General features: G+C 42.7%; 1 protein-coding gene across 3 annotated transcripts in view; it reads left to right on the top strand.

Annotated features, from left to right (window-relative positions):
* The window catches only part of CCDC85A (coiled-coil domain containing 85A), a 466,675-nt gene that overhangs the window by 91,480 nt on the left and 354,868 nt on the right, over positions 1-20,327 (top strand). For 2 of the 3 annotated variants that reach the window (XM_075339372.1, XM_075339371.1), the window contains one exon: positions 4,708-5,632. In XM_075339372.1, the coding sequence (XP_075195487.1) occupies positions 4,708-5,632 (925 nt within the window). The remainder of the gene's footprint in view (positions 1-4,707; positions 5,633-20,327) is intronic. The other variant, XM_075339374.1, reaches the window with a different exon arrangement.

The following is a 20,327-nucleotide window of genomic DNA, read 5'->3' as shown; positions in this document are numbered from 1 at the left end:
TAAGGAGAGTGTAGGAGACCCAACTGAATGCCGCAACGTGCGTTTTATTTTCTTTTGTATTCCCCTCTGGTTATAAAACATATTTATTACTTTTTCGATGGATATTGTTGTTGCTCTATGCCTACTTTCAGCTTGCGCGAGAGATGCTAACATGAAATTATGATGAGGGGCTTTGAAAAAAATATCAGTCATACTGAGTGGGTGTAGTTACAGTCATATGAAAAAGTTTGGGCACCGCTATTAATGTTAACCTTTTTTCTTTATAACAATTTGGGTTTTTGCAACAGCTATTTCATTTTCATATGTCTAATAAATGAAGGAATGAGTAATATTTCTGAATTGAAATGAGGTTAATTGTACTAACAGAAAATGTGCAATCTGCTTTTACACTAAATTTTGCGTAAGTATGGGCACCTCAACATAAAAGTGACATTAATATTTTGTAGATCATCCTTTTGCAAAAATCACAGCCACTAGTCACTTCCTTTAGCTTTTAATGAGTTCCTGGATCCTGGATGAAGGTATATTTGACCATTCCTGTTTACAAAACAATTCCAGTTCAGTTAAGTTTGATGGTCACCGAGCATGGACAGCACGCTTCAAATCATCCCACAGATGTTCAATGATATTCAGGTCTGGGGACTAGGATGGCTATTCCAGAACATTGTAATTGTTCCTCTGCATGAATGCCTGAGTAGATTTGGAGCGGTGTTTTAGATCATTGTCTTGCTGAAATATCCATCCCCTGCATAACTTCAACTTCGTCACTGATTCTTGTACATTATTGTCAAGAATCTACTGATACTGAGTTGAATCCATGCGACCCTCACTTTAACAAGATTCCCGGTGCCGGCATTGGCCACACAGTCCCAAAGCATGATGGAACCTCCACCAAATTTTACTGTGGGTAGCAAGTGCTTTTCTTGGAATGCCGTGTTTTTTTACCTCCATGCATAACGCCTTTTTGTATGACCAAACAACTCAATCTTTGTTTCATCAGTCCACAGGACCTTCTTCCAAAATGTAACTGGCTTGTCCAAATGTGCTTTTGCATACCTCAGGCGACTCTGTTGGTGGCGTTCTTTCAGAAATGGCTTCTTTCACATCATTCTCCCATACAGCTTCTCCTTGTGCAACGTGCACTGTATTGTTGACCATTGCACAGTGACACCATCTGCAGCGCAAGATGATGCTGCAGGTCTTTGGAGGTGGTCTGTGGATTGTCCTTGACTGTTCTCACCATTCTTCTTCTCTGCCTTTCTGATATTTTTCTTGGCCTGCCACTTCTGGGCTTAACAAGAACTGTACCTGTGTTCTTCCATTTCCTTACTATGTTCCTCACAGTGGAAACTGACAGTTTAAATCTCTGAGACAACTTTTTGTTTCCTTCCCCTGAGCAACTACGTTGAATAATCTTTGTTTTCAGATCATTTGAGAGTTGTTTTGAGGAGCCCATGATGCCACTCTTCATAGGAGATTCAAATTGGAGAACTACTTGCAAGTGGCCATCTTAAATACCTTTTCTCATGATTGGATACACCTGCCTATGAAGTTCAAAGCTCAGTGAGGTTACAAAACCAATTTAGTGCTTCAGTAAGTCAAAAAAAAAGTAGTTAGGAGTGTTCAAAACAAGAAATTGATAAGGGTGCCCATACTTATGCACCTGTCAAATTTTGTTTAAATACAGATTGCACATTTTCTGTTAGTACAATAAACCTCATTTCAATTCAGAAATATTACAGAATCCATCAGTTTTTAGATATATGAAACTGAAATAGCTGTTGCAAAAACCCAAATTGTTATAAAAAAAAAAGGTTAACATTAATAGGGGTGCCCAAACTTTTTCATATGACTGTATATTACCCAAGGCCATGACTTGTCCATTGAAACACTATTCCCACTAGACTAGTTTTGGCTAATTAGCATATGGGATGAGAGAGTGACAGGTCGAGGTATACCAAATTTATCATGAGCGGTGGCATTATCTTACACCACATATCTAACTCCAGTTACTAACTAGAATAAGATTTGTGGTGAGGCACACTCTCATGAAGAACAGAGTGTAAAACATCGATCTTGATGAATCAGGACTTTTACTATAGTGTGCCCAAAGTCTTCCATACATTTTGGCACCACACACCTTCAGACAGCAAAATTAATCACTCCATGTTACTCTTCCTTTGTGCAAATCATAAGTGAGGCAACTAATTTTTCTCACACTAATGAACTAATGATATAACACATCCGAACATCAGTCACTGGGGAGTCACTGGGGAACCAAGGGTTCCCTTTAATGCAATTTATGACAATGTGGACTATATCTGATACTTTTGATAATGGTCTTACACTTATTATATTCTATTGCCACAATATGCATAAACTGACTGTATATCACCTTGTCTTTGTGGATGTTCTTCCACTTTTAAATCTACACTAATAATCTAATATATAAAGCTGAGTGTATATATGTATGTATGTATGTGTGTGTGTATGTATGTATGTATGTGTGTGTGTGCGTGTTTGTGTTTATGTATGTGTACCACCCCCACGCCAGCAGCCGGGCTGCTCGGATCCGGATCCGTGGTGGCTCAAGGGGACGTCCGGACCCGGAGGGAGGTATCGTGTGACCACTTGAATTATAAGGGGGGTATTTAATGGGGGTTGTGTTTAGAGTTTGTGACGCCACCCGTGGTGCGTGGTAAGATAGAGTACCACCGCTGCAGCTGAGTGTACCCTGTGGCGATGGAGTGGACAGCTAGGTGTTTAACCCCTCCACGGGTAGGGGGGATGCCACGGGACTCAGTGATGGTGACAGGGAGATGCCGTTGGGGAGGTAAGGGTCACTTGCGTACTCACTCAGTCCAATAACACTGACACCGACAACTGTAGTAAACCAAAGTTCTGGACACCACTGCCACTGAGAGGGAGCTCGCCTGGGTCCCATTTCTATTGGTGTTGCCTGTTGATCTGTGACCTTTTCCTTGGCACTTTGTTTCTCTCTGGTTGGTCCCTGTAGCCTGAAACTAGTCGGGTCCCACACCCCAGTATGGCTAACTGAGGGAGCTTGCTCTCAGGGTTCACGCTTGGGATTTTCTGGACCGTATGTGTGGAATGTCCTATCCCCCTCGTTGCGCTAGTACCCCGATTTTGGAGCGGGTGGAGAGCAGATCTTGAAGGCTCCGTTCTCGTCGGGTAAATTATCAGGTTGCTTGAAGGTACTCCCTGACCTAGGGTCCACGTACCCCATCCTGCCGTGGCCCCCGCCCAGTGATGGTACAAGGACATCGGCTGTCTTCCATGACAATAACGTGCCCCTTGTCACGATCCCCTGCGACCGGTGTTCTAATTCCTACCAGGCCCAGACCATCGTCTGCTACCTAGTACTTCCAAGGAGCCCAGCTCCCGACCTCCTCTCACTTCCACCTCCAACACTACACACTCTCTGACTCCAACTGACTTCTGATCTCTCCTTCTGAGAGTCACCAACCGACTCCTTCCTGCTCCTGCTAACACTCCTGACACTCCTGACCCCCCCTTAACCAACCCCCCAAGTGGGCGACCCTATTCCACTCAGGCCGTCCACTAGCTGTCCACAAACAGACAGACAGGAAAAGAGGCAGACAGGGAAAGAAACAGAGATAAACAGACAAAGACAGAGGCAGACAGGGAAAGAGGAAGACAGGGAAAGAGACAGACAAACACAGAGACATACAGGGAAAGAGACAGATATGGAAACAGACATACAGGGAAAGAGACAGATGGGGAAAGAGACAGACAGGGGAAGAGACAGACAGGGAAAGATACAGACAGAGACATAGACAGTGAAAGATACAGACAGACAAAGAGACAGACAGGGGAAAAAGAAAGACAGAGAAACAGAGAGACACACAGAGAAAGACAGACAGAGAGATAGAGAGATGAATAGAGACAGACAGACAGAGAGACACACAGATAGACAGACAGAGAGAGACAGAGAGAGACAGAGAGAGACAGATAGAGACAGATAGAGAGAGACAGACAGGTAAAGATATAGACAGAGACTTACAGACAGACAGACAGACAGAGATAGACAGACAGAGATAGAGTGACAGAGAGAGACAGACAAATAGATATAGACAGACAGGTAGGGAGACAGAGACAGTGGGAGAGGGCGAGAGACAGTTACTATCCCGAGCAACGCTGGGTACTACAGATAGTGTTTTTATAAATTGTGGCTAAAATAAAGATAGATTTAGACCCTTTCACATCATATTCTAGAGACCATCTTTTCTATAAATCTTATTTTGATGAAAACAATGATTTCCATTATTGCCTTCCCCCTTGAGCAAAGGTCCTACCCTCCTTTTATTAAAAACAAAAAAAAGGAGAGCCAATCTCCTGAATGTGAAGTATAAGCAGCTTTACAGTGCAGAAGGGTTTGTTAACCTTTTATAGATTATATGATTAACTTGTTATACGCATGTGAAAATACTGGTTTTATTTCAAAATGATGATTTCTTAGTAACCAAATTATAAAATGTCATATCTTATCAAATGTATTGCAAATAACTATAAATTCAGCACATAAATGATGGGAAGATGTATTTCTTCCATGGGTAAGGGGCAAGCTGTCCGATTTCAAATTTGACCTGATTGGCCTGCAAGAAATTAGATATGTATGATTCTTAATGTGTTCATTTACTAATGCAAAATATCCTTCTGTTTAAGGATGTAAATCAGAAGCTGCAAGAAGACAACCAAGAACTTAGAGACCTATGTTGCTTCTTGGATGATGACCGACAGAAGGGTAAACGGATTTCAAGAGAATGGCAGAGACTTGGAAGATTTACTTCAGGAATAATGCAAAAAGAGGTCACTTTATATTTGCAGAAATTAAAGGAGCTTGAAGTTAAACAAGAAGAAGTGGTTAAAGAAAACCTTGAACTGAAAGAACTTTGTTTTTTGCTCGATGATGATAAAATTGGAGTTGCTGGTAGTCGTTGTTCCATCGACAGTCAAAGTAGCCTCTGTCAGTTGAATACAACAACCAGTACTTTCCTACGAGATGTTGGTGATGGGAGTAGCACATCCAGTGCAGGTAGCACAGATAGTCCAGACCATCATAAACCAAATTCAACCAACAGTCCTGAACACCTTCAAAAAGGCAAAAGTGAAGGAAGTCCTGAACATCAGAAACGAGGAAGTGGCAGCCCAGAACATCTTCAAAAGCCTAGGAGTACAGCAAGCCCTGACCATCAGAAACATCTGAAAAGTGCCAGTCCAGAGCATCATAAAAGTGTGGGTAAAAGTAGTCCTGAGCCACAAAGGCATTCTTGTAGTAGCCCAGAAAATCTACAAAAACAAATTTTAATTAGTAGTCCTGAACATTTTAAAAAGCATAGGTCTGGTGGTAGTCCAGAGTACCAAAAGCTCAGCAGTGGCAGCCCAGATCATCTCCAAAAACATATATTAAGTGGAAACTCAGAACATCTTCAAAAAGCAAGGGGCAGTAGCCCTGAGCATCTCAGACATTTTGGAGGTAGCCCAGAACACCTCAAACTTTTGAGTGGGAGCAGCAGGGAAGGCACCTTAAGGAGACAAGTAGCAGATGAAATGTCATCTCATCACAGAAGTGTGTACAATGGAATGAATGGTGGGTGGATAAGCCTACTGAAATCCCCATTTTCTTAAATGGAGTTTTCTGCATGTGTTAAACAATCAGAATATACATAATACATACATGTGAACATTTCATGAATGCATGTCTAAGCCTAAATTTAAAGGTAACCTGTCACCAGATTTGGGCCTTCCAAACTAAAACTAGCACCTTAAACAGCACCTGAGCTGCATTCCATTAAGATGCATGTTACCCCTTGACCCCCCTGAAGCCCCCAACAATACATTTATAAAATCTTCTGCCTAGTATGTAAACTATCCAGTCGGGTCTTATGGGTGTCCTATTCTGTGCCTCCTATCCCTTATTTCACTGTCCTCCTGTGCTGACTAATGTGGATGATGCCTCGGACGCCCTCCAACATAGGCAGGTTAAATCTCCATATTCCCAGCTCACACAGGCTCACTTCTCTCTGCCCTGTTGCGGGCAGAGCCGAAAACATAGGTGCGCCTGTGCGAATCAGTGAGTTCACTGTGAAGGTGCAAGATTTTGCATGGCGATGTGAATGAAGCAAGTGACATAGTTCACATTGCCAAGCAAAATCTTGCGCCTGCACAGAGAACTCGCTGATTCGCGCAGGCGCACTTAAGTTTTCGGCTCTGCCCGCAATACGACAAAGCGAAGTGCACCTGCGCAAGCTGGGAATATGTTTGCGCAGGTGAGAGTTTTTGCCCGCCTACGTGGGTGTCGTCCCTGGTGTCATCCACATCAATCAGCACAGGAGGACAGTGAAAGGAGTCACAGATTAGGATGCCCATCAGATGGGACTGGACAATTTACATACCAGGCAGGAGATTTTATAAAGGTATTTTTTGGGGGCTACGGAGTCGGTCATGGGGTAATGTGCACCATCATGGAATGCAGCACAGGTGCTGCTTAAGGTGCTAGCTTTAGTTTAGAAGTCCCAAATCTGGTGACAGGTTCTTTTTAATGGTATACTAATAATGGCCAGAAATGATCAGTAATGGACATGTACTGCCTATTGTGTGTTAAAGGCCTTGTCCAACTTAAAAAAAATAACAGAAGGAAGGTATGGTTAGAAAAAAATAAATGAATGTATAGTCACCAGTTCTAATCACTGGTGCTCCAGCACAGGATTCTGCGTTGGTCTCCGGTAGAACAGTAACTAATGAGGTCCTGTTCCAATGTAACTCTAAAGACACCTCGTTCTAGTCACCTTATTGCTGCAGCCAATCATTAGTCCTTACGGACAGGTGACTGAAAGACAATACCTCATGGCTTCCTGTCCTACGAGAGACCACTGGTGTTGCCTTCACTTGAACTATAGGGGTTACATTGGTTGATTATACATTCTTTCATCATTTTTTTTACTTTCCCTTTCTTCTGTATTTTATCAACCATTGACAAATATTATCTAAAACGTTTTTAGGCTTTGGTAACTCGGGCTACAATTCTGAACATGTCTGGCCACTATAATATCTTAACCTAAACATTTCTTAAATTTTTGGTTTTGAGTCAACTTTTGACACCAAAGTTAATGACTAGCGTAACTAATTAAACCACTTATTTCTAACTCTTGAAACTGTCTTACCAATGAACGTACCAATGACATAAAAATGATATTGCTTTGTGTGTTTTTGAGAATATGTTGTGTTTCCATGTGGTTATAGACATATGGTAATAGTTTATATTGAATATGACAAATAGAGAAGTGAAGCAAAATAGCAACTTTACTGTTGCCTTACATCTTATGAGACATGACTGATAAACACAAATATTGCTTAATTCTGAATGTTTTAGAATATATTTTAGTATTTTTTGTTTCATATTTTAAATGACACTGCTAATGTTGTCTATATGTCATAAATTGTTCCAGATGATGCTGTTTGCACTAAGCTAAGAGCCGACATCTACTATTCTATTGAACGCAGGCTTAGCAGGTGCCTTTACAAACATAATCTGTATCATTAATCATCTCAGATTCACAAGGCTTAGAGCTGTTTATTGACAGTGAGCGTTTACTGCATTTAAAGGCATTGTCTGAACAAAATGTAAAAAAAAATCAGTAAATATAAGGCAAAACTTTTGCACAGATCCAATAGGGGGCAGAATCTTCAAGGCATGATATTAGAGAGTCATACAAATGCCATGTGCTCACAAATTTTCTGTACAACACTATATTCTCCCCTACAATTAATACTTTTAGAGGAGAATACCATAATTATTTTGTGTTTGCGAAAAATGGCAAACACGTGGAACTACAGCATGACGTGGAAGATTTCTATAATGAACCTGCAATGTACACGTGTCTAAGACTTTGGTGATTGACTTGAGCAAGTCTATCACCATGTTAGTAATTCTGCTCTATGAGTCCATCTATATATGTTGTAGCAAGAGTAAGATATTATCACTACAGGACTAGGTGTCCCATGCCTCCTAGTCAACTGCTGTATAAATAGGTCCTTACCACTGATTAGCAGTTTTCTGTCAATGTACAGCATACACAAAAGGCTGCCAAGCAGGGATGTAGTAAATTGAATAGTTTACCTGGATGGGTACAAATGGAAAGACAAGTGCGGCGCTGACCTAAGGGCAGTAAGTGGTGAAAAGACTTAGATATAAATGAATTCAATACTCATCTTTTTGAAGGTATAATTCGCCTTGAAAGTAGCTGTATTGAGCCATGGCAACTGGCCCCTCTTGGCTTGCAGCAATCCCTGGACACTATGAGAGAATCCTCCCTTGGATTCACATAGGCACCACAAATCAGAACCATAAAAAAATGCAGGCTGTGTGTTTTTGCGCTTCTACAGAAGGCCAGAGCGGTGATCCTTTTTAAAAATTATTTATTGGTGTTCACATAATCCACATACAATGCGTTTTGGCTAGGAAAAAGGATCACCCAGCTCTGGCCTCCTATGGAAGCGCAATCACACATAGCCTGCATTTTTTTATGGTTCTGATAAGTAGGGATGTAGGTGAGAGTCAGCAGGGCTCAGCATTCTGAGCCCTACTAGATCTACTAGTAAGAGATTAACACTACAGGACTAGTTGTCCTATGCCTTGTAGTCAACAGCTGTGTAATTAGGTCCTTATCAGTTTTCTTTCAATGTACCGCATAACAGAAAAGGCTGCCAATCATGGGTGTGGGTGGGATTAACCAGGGCTCAACAATTTTAACACTACTAAATCTGAAGCAGAGAAAATTGTGATTATATCACAATTTCTATACTAAGTAAACTAAGTGATACATTGTTGGTATCATGATCTCTGCTCCTACATTATATTGCTCTTAGATTGGTTCGCAAAAACCACGTGGCAGATTCCCTCTCAAAGAACAAGCTAGATTTCTTCTAGAAACTTCAGCTCACCTGTCCTATGTTTTTTGTGGTTGTGATATTGCAAATTATCCCTACACGCATCAATAAAGCTGAGCTGCAATACCATACCCAGATGGTTTGACTGTATTTGTGGAAATGTACAGCCTTTTTAAAATGAAAAGTGTCATGTAAATGATGAAAAAATAATATTATTTGAGAAATTGAATGAAATGAAAATTTTATGAATTCTGTAGACGTGCTGACTGGTAGTGGAGTATGATTTGGTCAATCTTCCTCATTTTGGGCAGTAGTCTTTGAATAGAGGTTACTGCTGGATAGTGTACTGCCACCATGTTTCATTCACATGTTATGGGAGCACAAGGAACATCATGAGGAATTCTGATTAATATCTCTAGAAAGCTTGGTATAGGGCCAGTTGTTGAATGTTCTTATTTTTAGTTTAGTCATGTCTTACCCATGCCATGCAATTTAGGGTAGGCTGAAATCAGTTTGACATCTATACTGTAATAATGTCAAGTTTTTGATGATCTCTAAGGAATGTATGACTAAGTACTAAGGTGTTTATTATGTTGTGGGGTCTGGAGAGACCTTAGAGGATGCTAAACAGCATTTGATAGGTCAAGTTCAATGTAAAATAAATTTTCTGGACAAAGTCGAACTCAAATTTTGGCTCATTTTACGCCACAGTTATTAAATTGTTGGAAGTTGTCTGGATACCTCTGGCTACTTTCCGAGAACAATAGTAATCATACAAATGGGAGGCCCAGAGGTTCATGTAATATGTCGTTAAAAAATGTTAGCTGTCTGTGATTTATGGGTGAGCTGTCCAGAAAATGTAAAAGGGAATTTGGCAAACCTGCCCACAAGACCTGTAATTTTTCAGAAATGAAGATCCAGTTTTTACTCCTCACAATTTGGTGAAAGTCACTATCTTTTACCTGTCAGTTTTTCTACTTGTAACAATTCAATTCTACGTTCTGACTGTTTACTTGATATATAATAAGTTCTACACCTTGTTAGGTGTCATCATAAGGATACTATGGTATCAGATTCTCCTGTCAGTAGTTTTAATACGAGGCTGTCACAGTATGAAAGTTTAAAAAGCAGAGATGTCAGCGTGCCATCCAGTGTATCCTTTATTCTGCCATTTCATGGTTTAGCTCACACATCTAAAGAAAGGGTCACGATTGGCATCAATGGCAGTGTCTGTGAACCGTGTGGCAGCCACATTGGATGACATGATAATAATAATAATTAATAATAATTTTATTCATTTATATAGCGCTATTAATTCCACAGCACTTTACATACATTAGGAACACTGTCCCCATTGGGGCTCACAATTTAAAGTCCCTATCTGTATGTTTTTTTGGAGTGCTGACATTTTCTCGAATTGAATTACATTGGAAAATTTTGGAGGACCTTCCACTGAAGATTATGCAAGAGCTTAACATCTGATATTATTTTCGGTATATGCTTAAGGCAAGATTTAGACATTTATATGCCAATATTTTTCAACATCAACATTTAAAATTAAACAAAAAAATATGGAAAGTCAGCGTGCCCCACCGGTATAAACTTCCACATATATATTCCAGAAAATATCCACATGGATACAACTGGAGTGGCTGTAACAATGCACAAGTAGAAAAAGAACGAATGATCAAGCTGCAATTCAGGAAATTCTTAAATATAAAACTTACCATCATAAAAACGTTTTTCCAGCTTGGACAATTCCATATGATATTGCATATCGCATGTGGACCTACGCGTTTCAACCTGTTGTCTTAAATCATGATACAATAGTAATAAAGAAATAGGGATGCACAGCCAAGGTGAACAATAGAGTGCTGCCCTATGTGTGAGGGTAGATTATAAACAAAAAGAGAAAAGAGCACACATAATATGGGCGCACATCAAAGGACAATCAACAGAATCATCTAATATATAATATATTTTTATTGGGTCAAATAGAAAACACACAATATAAAAACCTTTAAAATAAGACACACAATTACAAGAAGGCCTCAGGATTAGAGTTGAGCGCGGTTCGAGGTTCGAGGTTCTCCAGTTCTAGGCTCGAGTGATTTTGGGGGCTGTTCGAGATCGAACTAGAACTCGAGCTTTTTGCAAAAGCTCGATAGTTCTAGATACGTTTGAGAACGGTTCTAGCAGCAAAAAGCAGGGCTTTTTACAGCTACAGTGTGCAGGAGCCATCGCTGGCAGCCTGCCAGAAGCTGGTAACCAAGATAAACATCGGGTATCCAACCGAAGCGCTTTGATTAGTAACCCGATGTTTATCCTAGTTACGTGCAGGAAGCCCACACTTCCCCGCTCAGCTCACTCCGCCCCCTCCTGCCCGCAGCATGTACACACACACACACACACACACACACACATGGTCCCGCTCGGCTTACCTGCGGTCGGCCCGGGGGCAGCAGTCCTTGGCACTGGAAACTGTGGCTGCCGGCCCTTTAAGGCTCACTGTGTTCTCCTGCATTGAGCATCATCTGTGGGCGGAGCTACCGCCCGGCGTCCTGCTCGGTCGCACAGATGAAGGAGTCACAGTGCCAGCCAGCGACCCCCAGCAAATCGCTTCCCTCCGGTGCTGTGTGGGCCCCATCTGCACCGTGACCTGATCAGTATGTGGGACATCACTCCCTCCCCGCCCCTCCCTGTCCCCCCGTGCGTGTGTGGGCCCCGCAGAGCCGTGTGTGTGGCCCCCGGAGCCGCGTGTGTGGGCCCCGCAGAGCAAGGTGTGTGTTTGTATGTATGCATGCAGCAGAGCAGTATGCGTGTCTATATGTATGTATATATGCAGCAGAGCAGTATGCGTGTCTGTATGTATGTATATATGCAGCAGAGCAGTATGCGTGTCTGTATGTATGTATATATGTAGCAGAGCAGTATGCGTGTCTGTATGTATGTATATATGCAGCAGAGCAGTATGCGTGTCTGTATGTATGTATATATGCAGCAGAGCAGTATGCGTGTCTGTATGTATGTATGTATATATGCAGCAGAGCAGTATGCGTGTCTGTATGTATGTATATATGCAGCAGAGCAGTATGCGTGTCTGTATGTATGTATATATGTAGCAGAGTAGTATGCGTGTCTGTATGTATGCATGTATGTATGCAGCAGAGCAGTATGCGTGTCTGTATGTATGTATATATGCAGCAGAGCAGTATGCGTGTCTGTATTTATGTATATATGCAGCAGAGCAGTATGCGTGTTTGTATGTATGTATATATGTAGCAGAGTAGTATGCGTGTCTGTATGTATGCATGTATGTATGCAGCAGAGCAGTATGCGTGTCTGTATGTATGTATATATGCAGCAGAGCAGTATGCGTGTCTGTATGTATGTATATATGCAGCAGAGCAGTATGCGTGTCTGTATGTATGTATGTATATATGCCGCACAGCAGTATGCGTGTCTGTATGTATGTATGTATATATGTAGCAGAGTAGTATGCGTGTCTGTATGTATGTATATATATATGCAGCAGAGCAATATGCGTGTCTGTCTGTATGTATGCATGTATGTATGCAGCAGAGCAGTATACGTGTATGTATGTATGTATATATGCAGCAGAGCAGTATGCGTGTCTGTATGTATTTATGTATATATGCAGCAGAGCAGTATGCGTGTCTGTATGTATGTATGTATATATGCAGCAGAGCAGTATGCGTGTATGTATGTATATATGAAGAAGAGCAGTATGCGTGTCTGTATGTATGTATGTATGTATGCAGCAGAGCAATATGCGTGTCTGTCTGTATGTATGCATGTATGTATGCAGCAGAGCAGTATGCGTGTCTGTATGTATGCATGTATGTATGCAGCAGAGCAGTATACGTGTCTGTTTGTATGTATGTATATATGCAGCAGAGCAGTATGCGTGTCTGTATGTATGTATGTATGTATATATGCAGCAGAGCAGTATGCGTGTATGTATGTATATATGCAGCAGAGCAGTATGCGTGTCTGTATGTATGTATGTATATATGTAGCAGAGTAGTATGCGTGTATGTATGTATATATATATGCAGCAGAGCAATATGCGTGTCTGTCTGTATGTATGTATGTATGCAGCAGAGCAGTATACGTGTCTGTATGTATGTATATATGTAGCAGAGTAGTATGTGTGTCTGTATGTATATATATATGCAGCAGAGCAATATGCGTGTCTGTCTGTATGTATGCATGTATGTATGCAGCAGAGCAGTATGCGTGTCTGTATGTATGCATGTATGTATGCAGCAGAGCAGTATGCGTGTCTGTATGTATGCATGTATGTATGCAGCAGAGCAGTATACGTGTCTGTATGTATGTATGTATATATGCAGCAGAGCAGTATGCGTGTCTGTATGTATGTATGTATATATGCAGCAGAGCAGTATGTGTGTCTGTCTGTATGTATGCATGTATGTATGCAGCAGAGCAGTATGCGTGTCTGTATGTATGCATGTATGTATGCAGCAGAGCAGTATGCGTGTCTGTATGTATGCATGCAGAGCAGTATGCGTGTCTGTCTGTATGTATGTATGTATGCAGAAAAGCAGTATGCGTGTCTGTCTGTATGTATGCATGTATGTATGCAGCAGAGCAGTATGCGTGTCTGTCTGTATGTATGTATGCAGCAGAGCAGTGTGTGTGTGTGTGTCTGTATGTATGTATGCAGCAGAGCAGTATGTGTGTGTCTGTCTATATGTATGTATGTAGCAGAGCAGTGTGAGTGTCTGTCTATATGTATGTATGCATGCAGAGTAGTATGTGTGTGTCTGTATGTATGTATGTATGTATGCAGCATAGCAGTGTGTGTCTCTGTATGTATGCATGTATGATGTGTATCTATGTATGTCAGTGTATATGACTGTATAGATTTGTCTGTTTATATGTATTTTTGTGAGTTTGTCTTTAAAAAATGTATATGTACGTGTATGTATCTGTGTATGTGTGTGTGTCTGCGTGTTTATGGGGCCCACTGGGACTCTTCCGCCCGGGGCCCACAAAAACCTGGAGCCGGCCCTGCCTGCGGTGATGAAGTCCCGCCATCCCGACCTCAGCGCTGTCACTGTCCTCCATGGCCGCCGCTTGTCACATCACCTTCTCTCGCTTCCGACCCGAGACTGACTAGCGGTGACGTCACGGGCCTCTCGCAATTCTTGGCTGTGAAGGCGGCGGTCATTGAACTCAGTGACAGGGGCTGTCAGTGTGCTGGAGATCAGCGCAGGTAATGTACCTCGCTGACAGCAGCACTTGTCATGCCCTGCAGTGACCTGGGCTGACCCATTGATGTTAGCTCAGGTCACTGCACTGCTCTCCCAGCCAATGGGGAACATCCTGCTCTTCATTGACTGGGACAGTGTGGATCGTCATGGCAACCCCTTGGATTACACCAGACCTGGATTTGTTTTTCATTCTAATAAATTGGTTGAAGAGGGAATGTTTTGGGGAGTGTTTTTTCAAATAAAAATGTGTTTGTCGTCTATTTTTTTTTATTACTGACTGGGTTGGTGATGTCAGGTATCTGATAGACGCCTGACCTCACCAACCCCAGGGCTTAATGCCAGGTGACATTACACATCTGGTATTAACCCCATATATTACCCCGTTTGCCACCGCACCAGGGCGCGGGATGAGCTGGGGCGAAGCACCAGGATTGGTGCATCTAATGGATGCGCCACTTCTGGAGCGGCTGCGGCCTGCTATTTTTAGGCTGGGGAGAGTCCAATAACCATGGACCTCCCTAGTCTGAGAATATCAGGCCTCAGCTGTCTGCTTTACCTTGGCTGGTAATCCAATTTTGGGGGACCCCTACGTGTTTTTTTTTTTAATTATTTATTTAATTTAAAATAACAGCGTGGGGTGCCCTCAGTTTTGGATTACCAGCCAAGGTGAGGTTGCCAGCTGTGGCCTGCAGGCTGCAGCCGTCTGCTTTACCCTAGCTGGCTACAAAACTAGGGGGAACCCTACGTCATTTTTTTTTCATTTTTTTGGCTAACTACAAAGCTAAGCACCCCTTAGTGCCACATGAAAGGCACCAAAGGGTGCTCCACTTTTTCTCCACTTCTTCTCCACTTCTTCACTTCTCCACTTTTTCTCCACTTTTTCTCCACTTTTTCTCCATTTTTTTCTCCACTTTTTCTCCACTTTTTCTCCACTTTTTCTCCACTTTTTCTCCACTTTTTCTTCACTTTTTCTCCACTTTTTATCCATTTTTTCTCCACTTTTTCTCCACTTTTTCTCCGTTCTTTTTCTATGGTCGGTCTACCCATTAGCTCTGCCATGCATAGTGTAGCTCTACACCTACTGCACATGTTACTTTATGATTGACATCTCTTTCGTACCAGAGCTGTCTAAGCCTACTCTGACCCCATATTTGTCATTACTATATTGTCCTTGTACTGTATTATGACATTTGTATCATGTGTTTCATTTCTTGCTGTGTTGCAATTTTTTTGCTGCATCCCAATTGTACCTCTACATTGTTCGAGTTTATGTTATTGTTCTCTCACTCTTATGTGATTCTGATTATTGTCATTTTTCATGATTACATGCAGATAAGTCCAATCTGACGAAGGCTCAGGCCGAAACGTCATTTGTAACTTGTTTTGGACAAAACCATATATGCTTATGAAATTTTTTTTTTCTTAATACGGACCAATAAAGAGTGATTTTGCATTACTATCCGTTGTGACTTACTGACTTAGTCTGGGAGATTTAGAGTGCCGAGGCTACTCACTAATTTTATCTATTATTACCTCTGAGCACCTATATACTAGTGAGCAGAGCTTCCTCTACAGTAGTTCTCCTGATTAGGCATGCCCTTACCTCATGAGCAGGGCATTGCAGCTTTGGTAGCAACCATTATGACATGGACTCTGCTGCTGTGGACCCGGGGAGAGTGAGTGCAGATTCATTGCACCCACACTCCTCACATGAAGGGTCCGCACTCCTAGAAAATGGGGGATACGTTCCCTGAGTGTCTCCCCCCCATATTCTAGACGGTCCAGTGTCGTCGTGGGACCCCTTTATTTTTTTTCTTACAATAAATTGGTGAAATAGGAAATGTTTTGGGGACTGTTTTTTCAAATAAATTTCTTTTGTCGATTTTTTTTTTTTGTTAGTACTGACAGTTTATGATGTTGGGTATCTAATAGACGCCATGACATCACAAACTGCTGGGCTTGATCTCAGGTGACTTTACAGCTAGTATCAACCCGATTTATTACCCCGTTTGCCACTGCACCAGGGCACAGGATGAGCTGGGGTGAAGCACCAGGATTGGCGCATCTAGTGGATGCGCCACGTCTGGGGTGCCTGCGGCCTGCTATTTTTAAGGCTGTGAAGGCCCAATAACTATGGAGCTTCCCACCCTGAGAATACCAGACCACAGCTGTCCGCTTTACCTTGGCTGGTGATCCAATTTGGGGGGGACCCTACTTTTATTGTGTAATTATTAATATTTATAAAATAATTATAAAAAAGAGCCTGAGGGGACCTCCACATTGGATCCCCAACCACGGTAAAGCTGCCAGCTGTGGTTTTCAGGCTACAGCCGTCTGCTTTACCCTAGCTGGCTATCAAAAATGGGGGGACCCAACGTCATTTTTTTTTAACTATTTTTTAAATAGAAAAAATTAATGGGCTTCCCTGTATTTTGATTGCCAACCAAGGTAACGGCAGGCAGACTGGGGTGGCAACCCATAGCTGTCTGCTTTATCTGTGCTGAGAATCAAAAATACCGCAGACCGCTACGTCATTTTTTTAAAGATTTATTTTTACAGCACTGTGATGTCCAGCAATCAAAATACAGGGAAGCCCATTTTGTTTTTAGTTATTTAAATAAATAATTAAAAAAAATATATATGGCCTCCCGCTGCATTTTTTGTATTGCTAGGTAAGGGTAATCCAAGCAGCTACTGGCTGCTAACCCCCACTGCTTGGTGTTACCTTCACTGGCAATGGAAAATCCAGGGAAGCATTTTTTATTTTTTTTGCCAAAAAACTACAAAAAAAGGACGTGAGCTTCGCCATATTTTTGTATGCTAGCCAGGTATAGCAGGCAGGTGCTGGAAGAGTTGGATACAGCGCCAGAAGATGGCGCTTCTATGAAAATGCCATTTTCTGAGGCGGCTGCAGACTGCAATTCGCAGCAATGGGGCCCAGAAAGCTCAGGCCAACCTGTGCTGCGGATTCCAATCCCCAGCTGCCTAGTTGTACCTGGCTGGACACAAAAATGGGGCGAAGCCTACGTCATTTGTTTTCTAATTATTTCATGAAATTCATGAAATAATAAAAAAAGGGCTTCCCTTTATTTTTGGTTCCCAGCCGGGTACAAATAGGCAACTGGGGGTTGGGGGCAGCCGTACCTGCCTGCTGTACCTGGCTAGCATACAAAAATATGGCGAAGCCCACATAATTTTTTCAGGGGGCAAAAAACTTCTGCATACAGTCCTGGATGGAGTATGCTGAGCCTTGTAGTTCTGCAGCTGCTGTCTGTCTGTATGAAGAAGAGCAGACAGCAGCTGCAGAACTACAAGGCTCAGCATACTCCATCCAGGACTGTATGCAGAATTTTTTTGCCCACCAAAAAAATGACGTGGGCTTCGCCATATTTTTGTATGCTAGCCAGGTACAGCAGGCAGCCACGGGCTGCCTCCAACCCCCAGTTGCCTATTTGTACCCGGCTGGGAACTAAAAATATAGGGAAGCCCATTTTTTTAATTATTTCACTTATTTCATGAAATAATTAAAAAACAAATGACGTGGGCTTCGCCCCATTTTTGTGTCCAGCCGGGTACAACTAGGCAGCTGGGGATTGGAATCCGCAGCACAGGTTAGCCCGAGGTTTCTGGGCGCCTCTGCTGCGAATTTCAGTCCGCAGCCGCCCCAGAAAATGGCGCTCTCATAGAAGCGCCATCATCTGGCGCTGTATCCAACTCTTCCAACAGCCCTGGAGCCGGGTGGCTTGTTGGGTAATCATGAGTTAATACTGGCTTTGTTTTACTAGCCAGTATTAAGCCAGAGATTCTTAATGTCAGGCACGTTTGACCCGGCCATTAAGAATCTCCAATAAAGGGTTAAAAAAAAACACCACACAGAGAAAAAATACTTTAATAGAAATAAATACACAGACACATTAGAGACTCCATCTTTATTACCCCCTGTCAGCCCTCCACGATCCTGCTCTTCTGTCTTCTTTCTTTCTAGTGTAGTAGTAGTGACGATTGTAGTGAGGATGAGTTTACCCAGCTCATCACTTGGGGCTGGGGAACCTCCATCCTCACTACAATCCTCACTAGTGTAGTAGTAGTGACGATTGTAGTGAGGATGAGTTTACCCAGCTCATCACTTGGGGCTGAGGAACCTCATCCTCACTACAATCCTCACTCGTGTAGTAGTAGTGACGATTGTAGTGAGGATGAGTTTACCCAGCTCATCACTTGGGGCTGAGGAACCTCATCCTCACTACAATCCTCACTAGTGTTGTAGTAGTGACGATTGTAGTGAGGATGAGTTTACCCAGCTCATCACTTGGGGCTGGGGAACCTCCATCCTCACTACAATCCTCACTAGTGTAGTAGTAGTGACGATTGTAGTGAGGATGAGTTTACCCAGCTCATCACTTGGGGCTGGGGAACCTCCATCCTCACTACAATCCTCACTAGTGTAGTAGTAGTGACGATTGTAGTGAGGATGAGTTTACCCAGCTCATCATTCGGGGCTGAGGAACCTCATCCTCACTACAATCCTCACTAGTGTAGTAGTAGTGACGATTGTAGTGAGGATGAGTGTTTACCCAGCTCATCACTTGGGGCTGAGGAACCTCCATCCTCACTACAATCCTCACTACAATCGGGAAGCAGCGTGCAGCCTTCACTCCGTGAGTGATCAGTGCTGCTAGCGGTAACGCTGATAGACGCGTTACCATAGCAACGGTGCTCTCGGAGCCGCGGTTAGCGGTGACGTCACTGCTAACTGCGTTGCTATGGCAACCTCCGTTAATAACCGGCTGTGTCAGCCGGTCCCTAACGGAATGGGGAGTCGACCGTGTGCTAGAGCATGTCACCGGTACACGGCGATACACATATGTGCACCGTGTACCGGAGAGATGCACTCGCAGGTCCTACATGACGCGTCATAGTCATGTGACCAGTCTGTAGCCAATGAGATAATAGCCACGTGACTGGTCACATGGCTATTTTGACGTCACGATAGGTCCTGCTTCACTGCTGCAGTGCCGGTCACCGGGAGCATTCAGCGATCATCGGATGGAATAGCGGCAGGAGACAGAGTGCAGAAGGGATCGCGGGGACCGGTAAGTGTTATGGCAATGTTTATTAACTGTTTGTGTACATTTATAATGCATTTTTATGTGTTTGTGATTGCCTCCCATTATAGCCTATAGGTTCGAGTTTGGTTCGTCGAACGTTCGACGAACCGAACTCGAACGGGACCCCCGTTCGGCGAACCGAACTCGAGCCGAACCGCGACCGGTTCGCTCATCTCTACTCAGGATGTAATATAAATAACTCCAAGATAATATATCAATTAGTACAATACTAAATAGTAATAATGAATATATGGTAATTGTATCAACAAGTTCTCCAGTCAAAAATTGACAAACTATTTTGCATGCAGATGATAATTTTCAACAATTTATGAAAGCAGGCATCAGGCAAGATGAGTTACATGAAAATATTAGCAAGTAGTCAAAGGCATAGTTACCATGAATAATGCGGACAATATATCTCAAAATTGATACGCCCAGTGTTCTAATAGTGTACCTAGATCAAAAATGTGCATATGATGCCTGTCAATGTAACCAACAGTACTGTACAGCAGATGGCAAGATGACAGGATTGTGGATATGCCACAAAACCTAAATGCCAAGGAAGGCTCCTAAAACGTGGTAATCCCAATCCAGGAAAACTACCATAGAGAGACAATATATGAGTCAAAAGTACAAGTTAGGGCAACAGAAGGTCTGGGCAGCCTGTACCAGGGAAATGAGAGGGATAGTGTTATCATGGGTGGGAAAAGGGTACAGTCCCAGGGTCAGGGAGAGGGAAACCCCCACAAGTAATGATATACCCAAGGTCCAGCTATAGAGCAATAACGCTACAGCAGGGCCAGGTCAAAAAGCAATAGGAGCACTCACAGACCACTCCAGCAGTGTGTGGGTCAAATGAGCATAATTACCAGCCGGATCTGGTGTGGTCAAAAAGACTGCATGCAAAAAATGGAGGAGTAAAATGAGGCCAAAGAAAGAGCCCAACGCGTTGCGCTGGCAAGCAGCTTCATCAGGGAAAGACGAAGCTGTTTGCTAGCGCAACGCGTTGGGCTCTTTTTTTTGGCCT

Source organism: Anomaloglossus baeobatrachus, chromosome 3, assembly GCF_048569485.1.
Source record: "Anomaloglossus baeobatrachus isolate aAnoBae1 chromosome 3, aAnoBae1.hap1, whole genome shotgun sequence".
In the NCBI taxonomy this organism is placed as follows: Eukaryota; Metazoa; Chordata; class Amphibia; order Anura; family Aromobatidae; genus Anomaloglossus; species Anomaloglossus baeobatrachus.
This window is presented reverse-complemented; position numbering and strand designations above follow the sequence as displayed.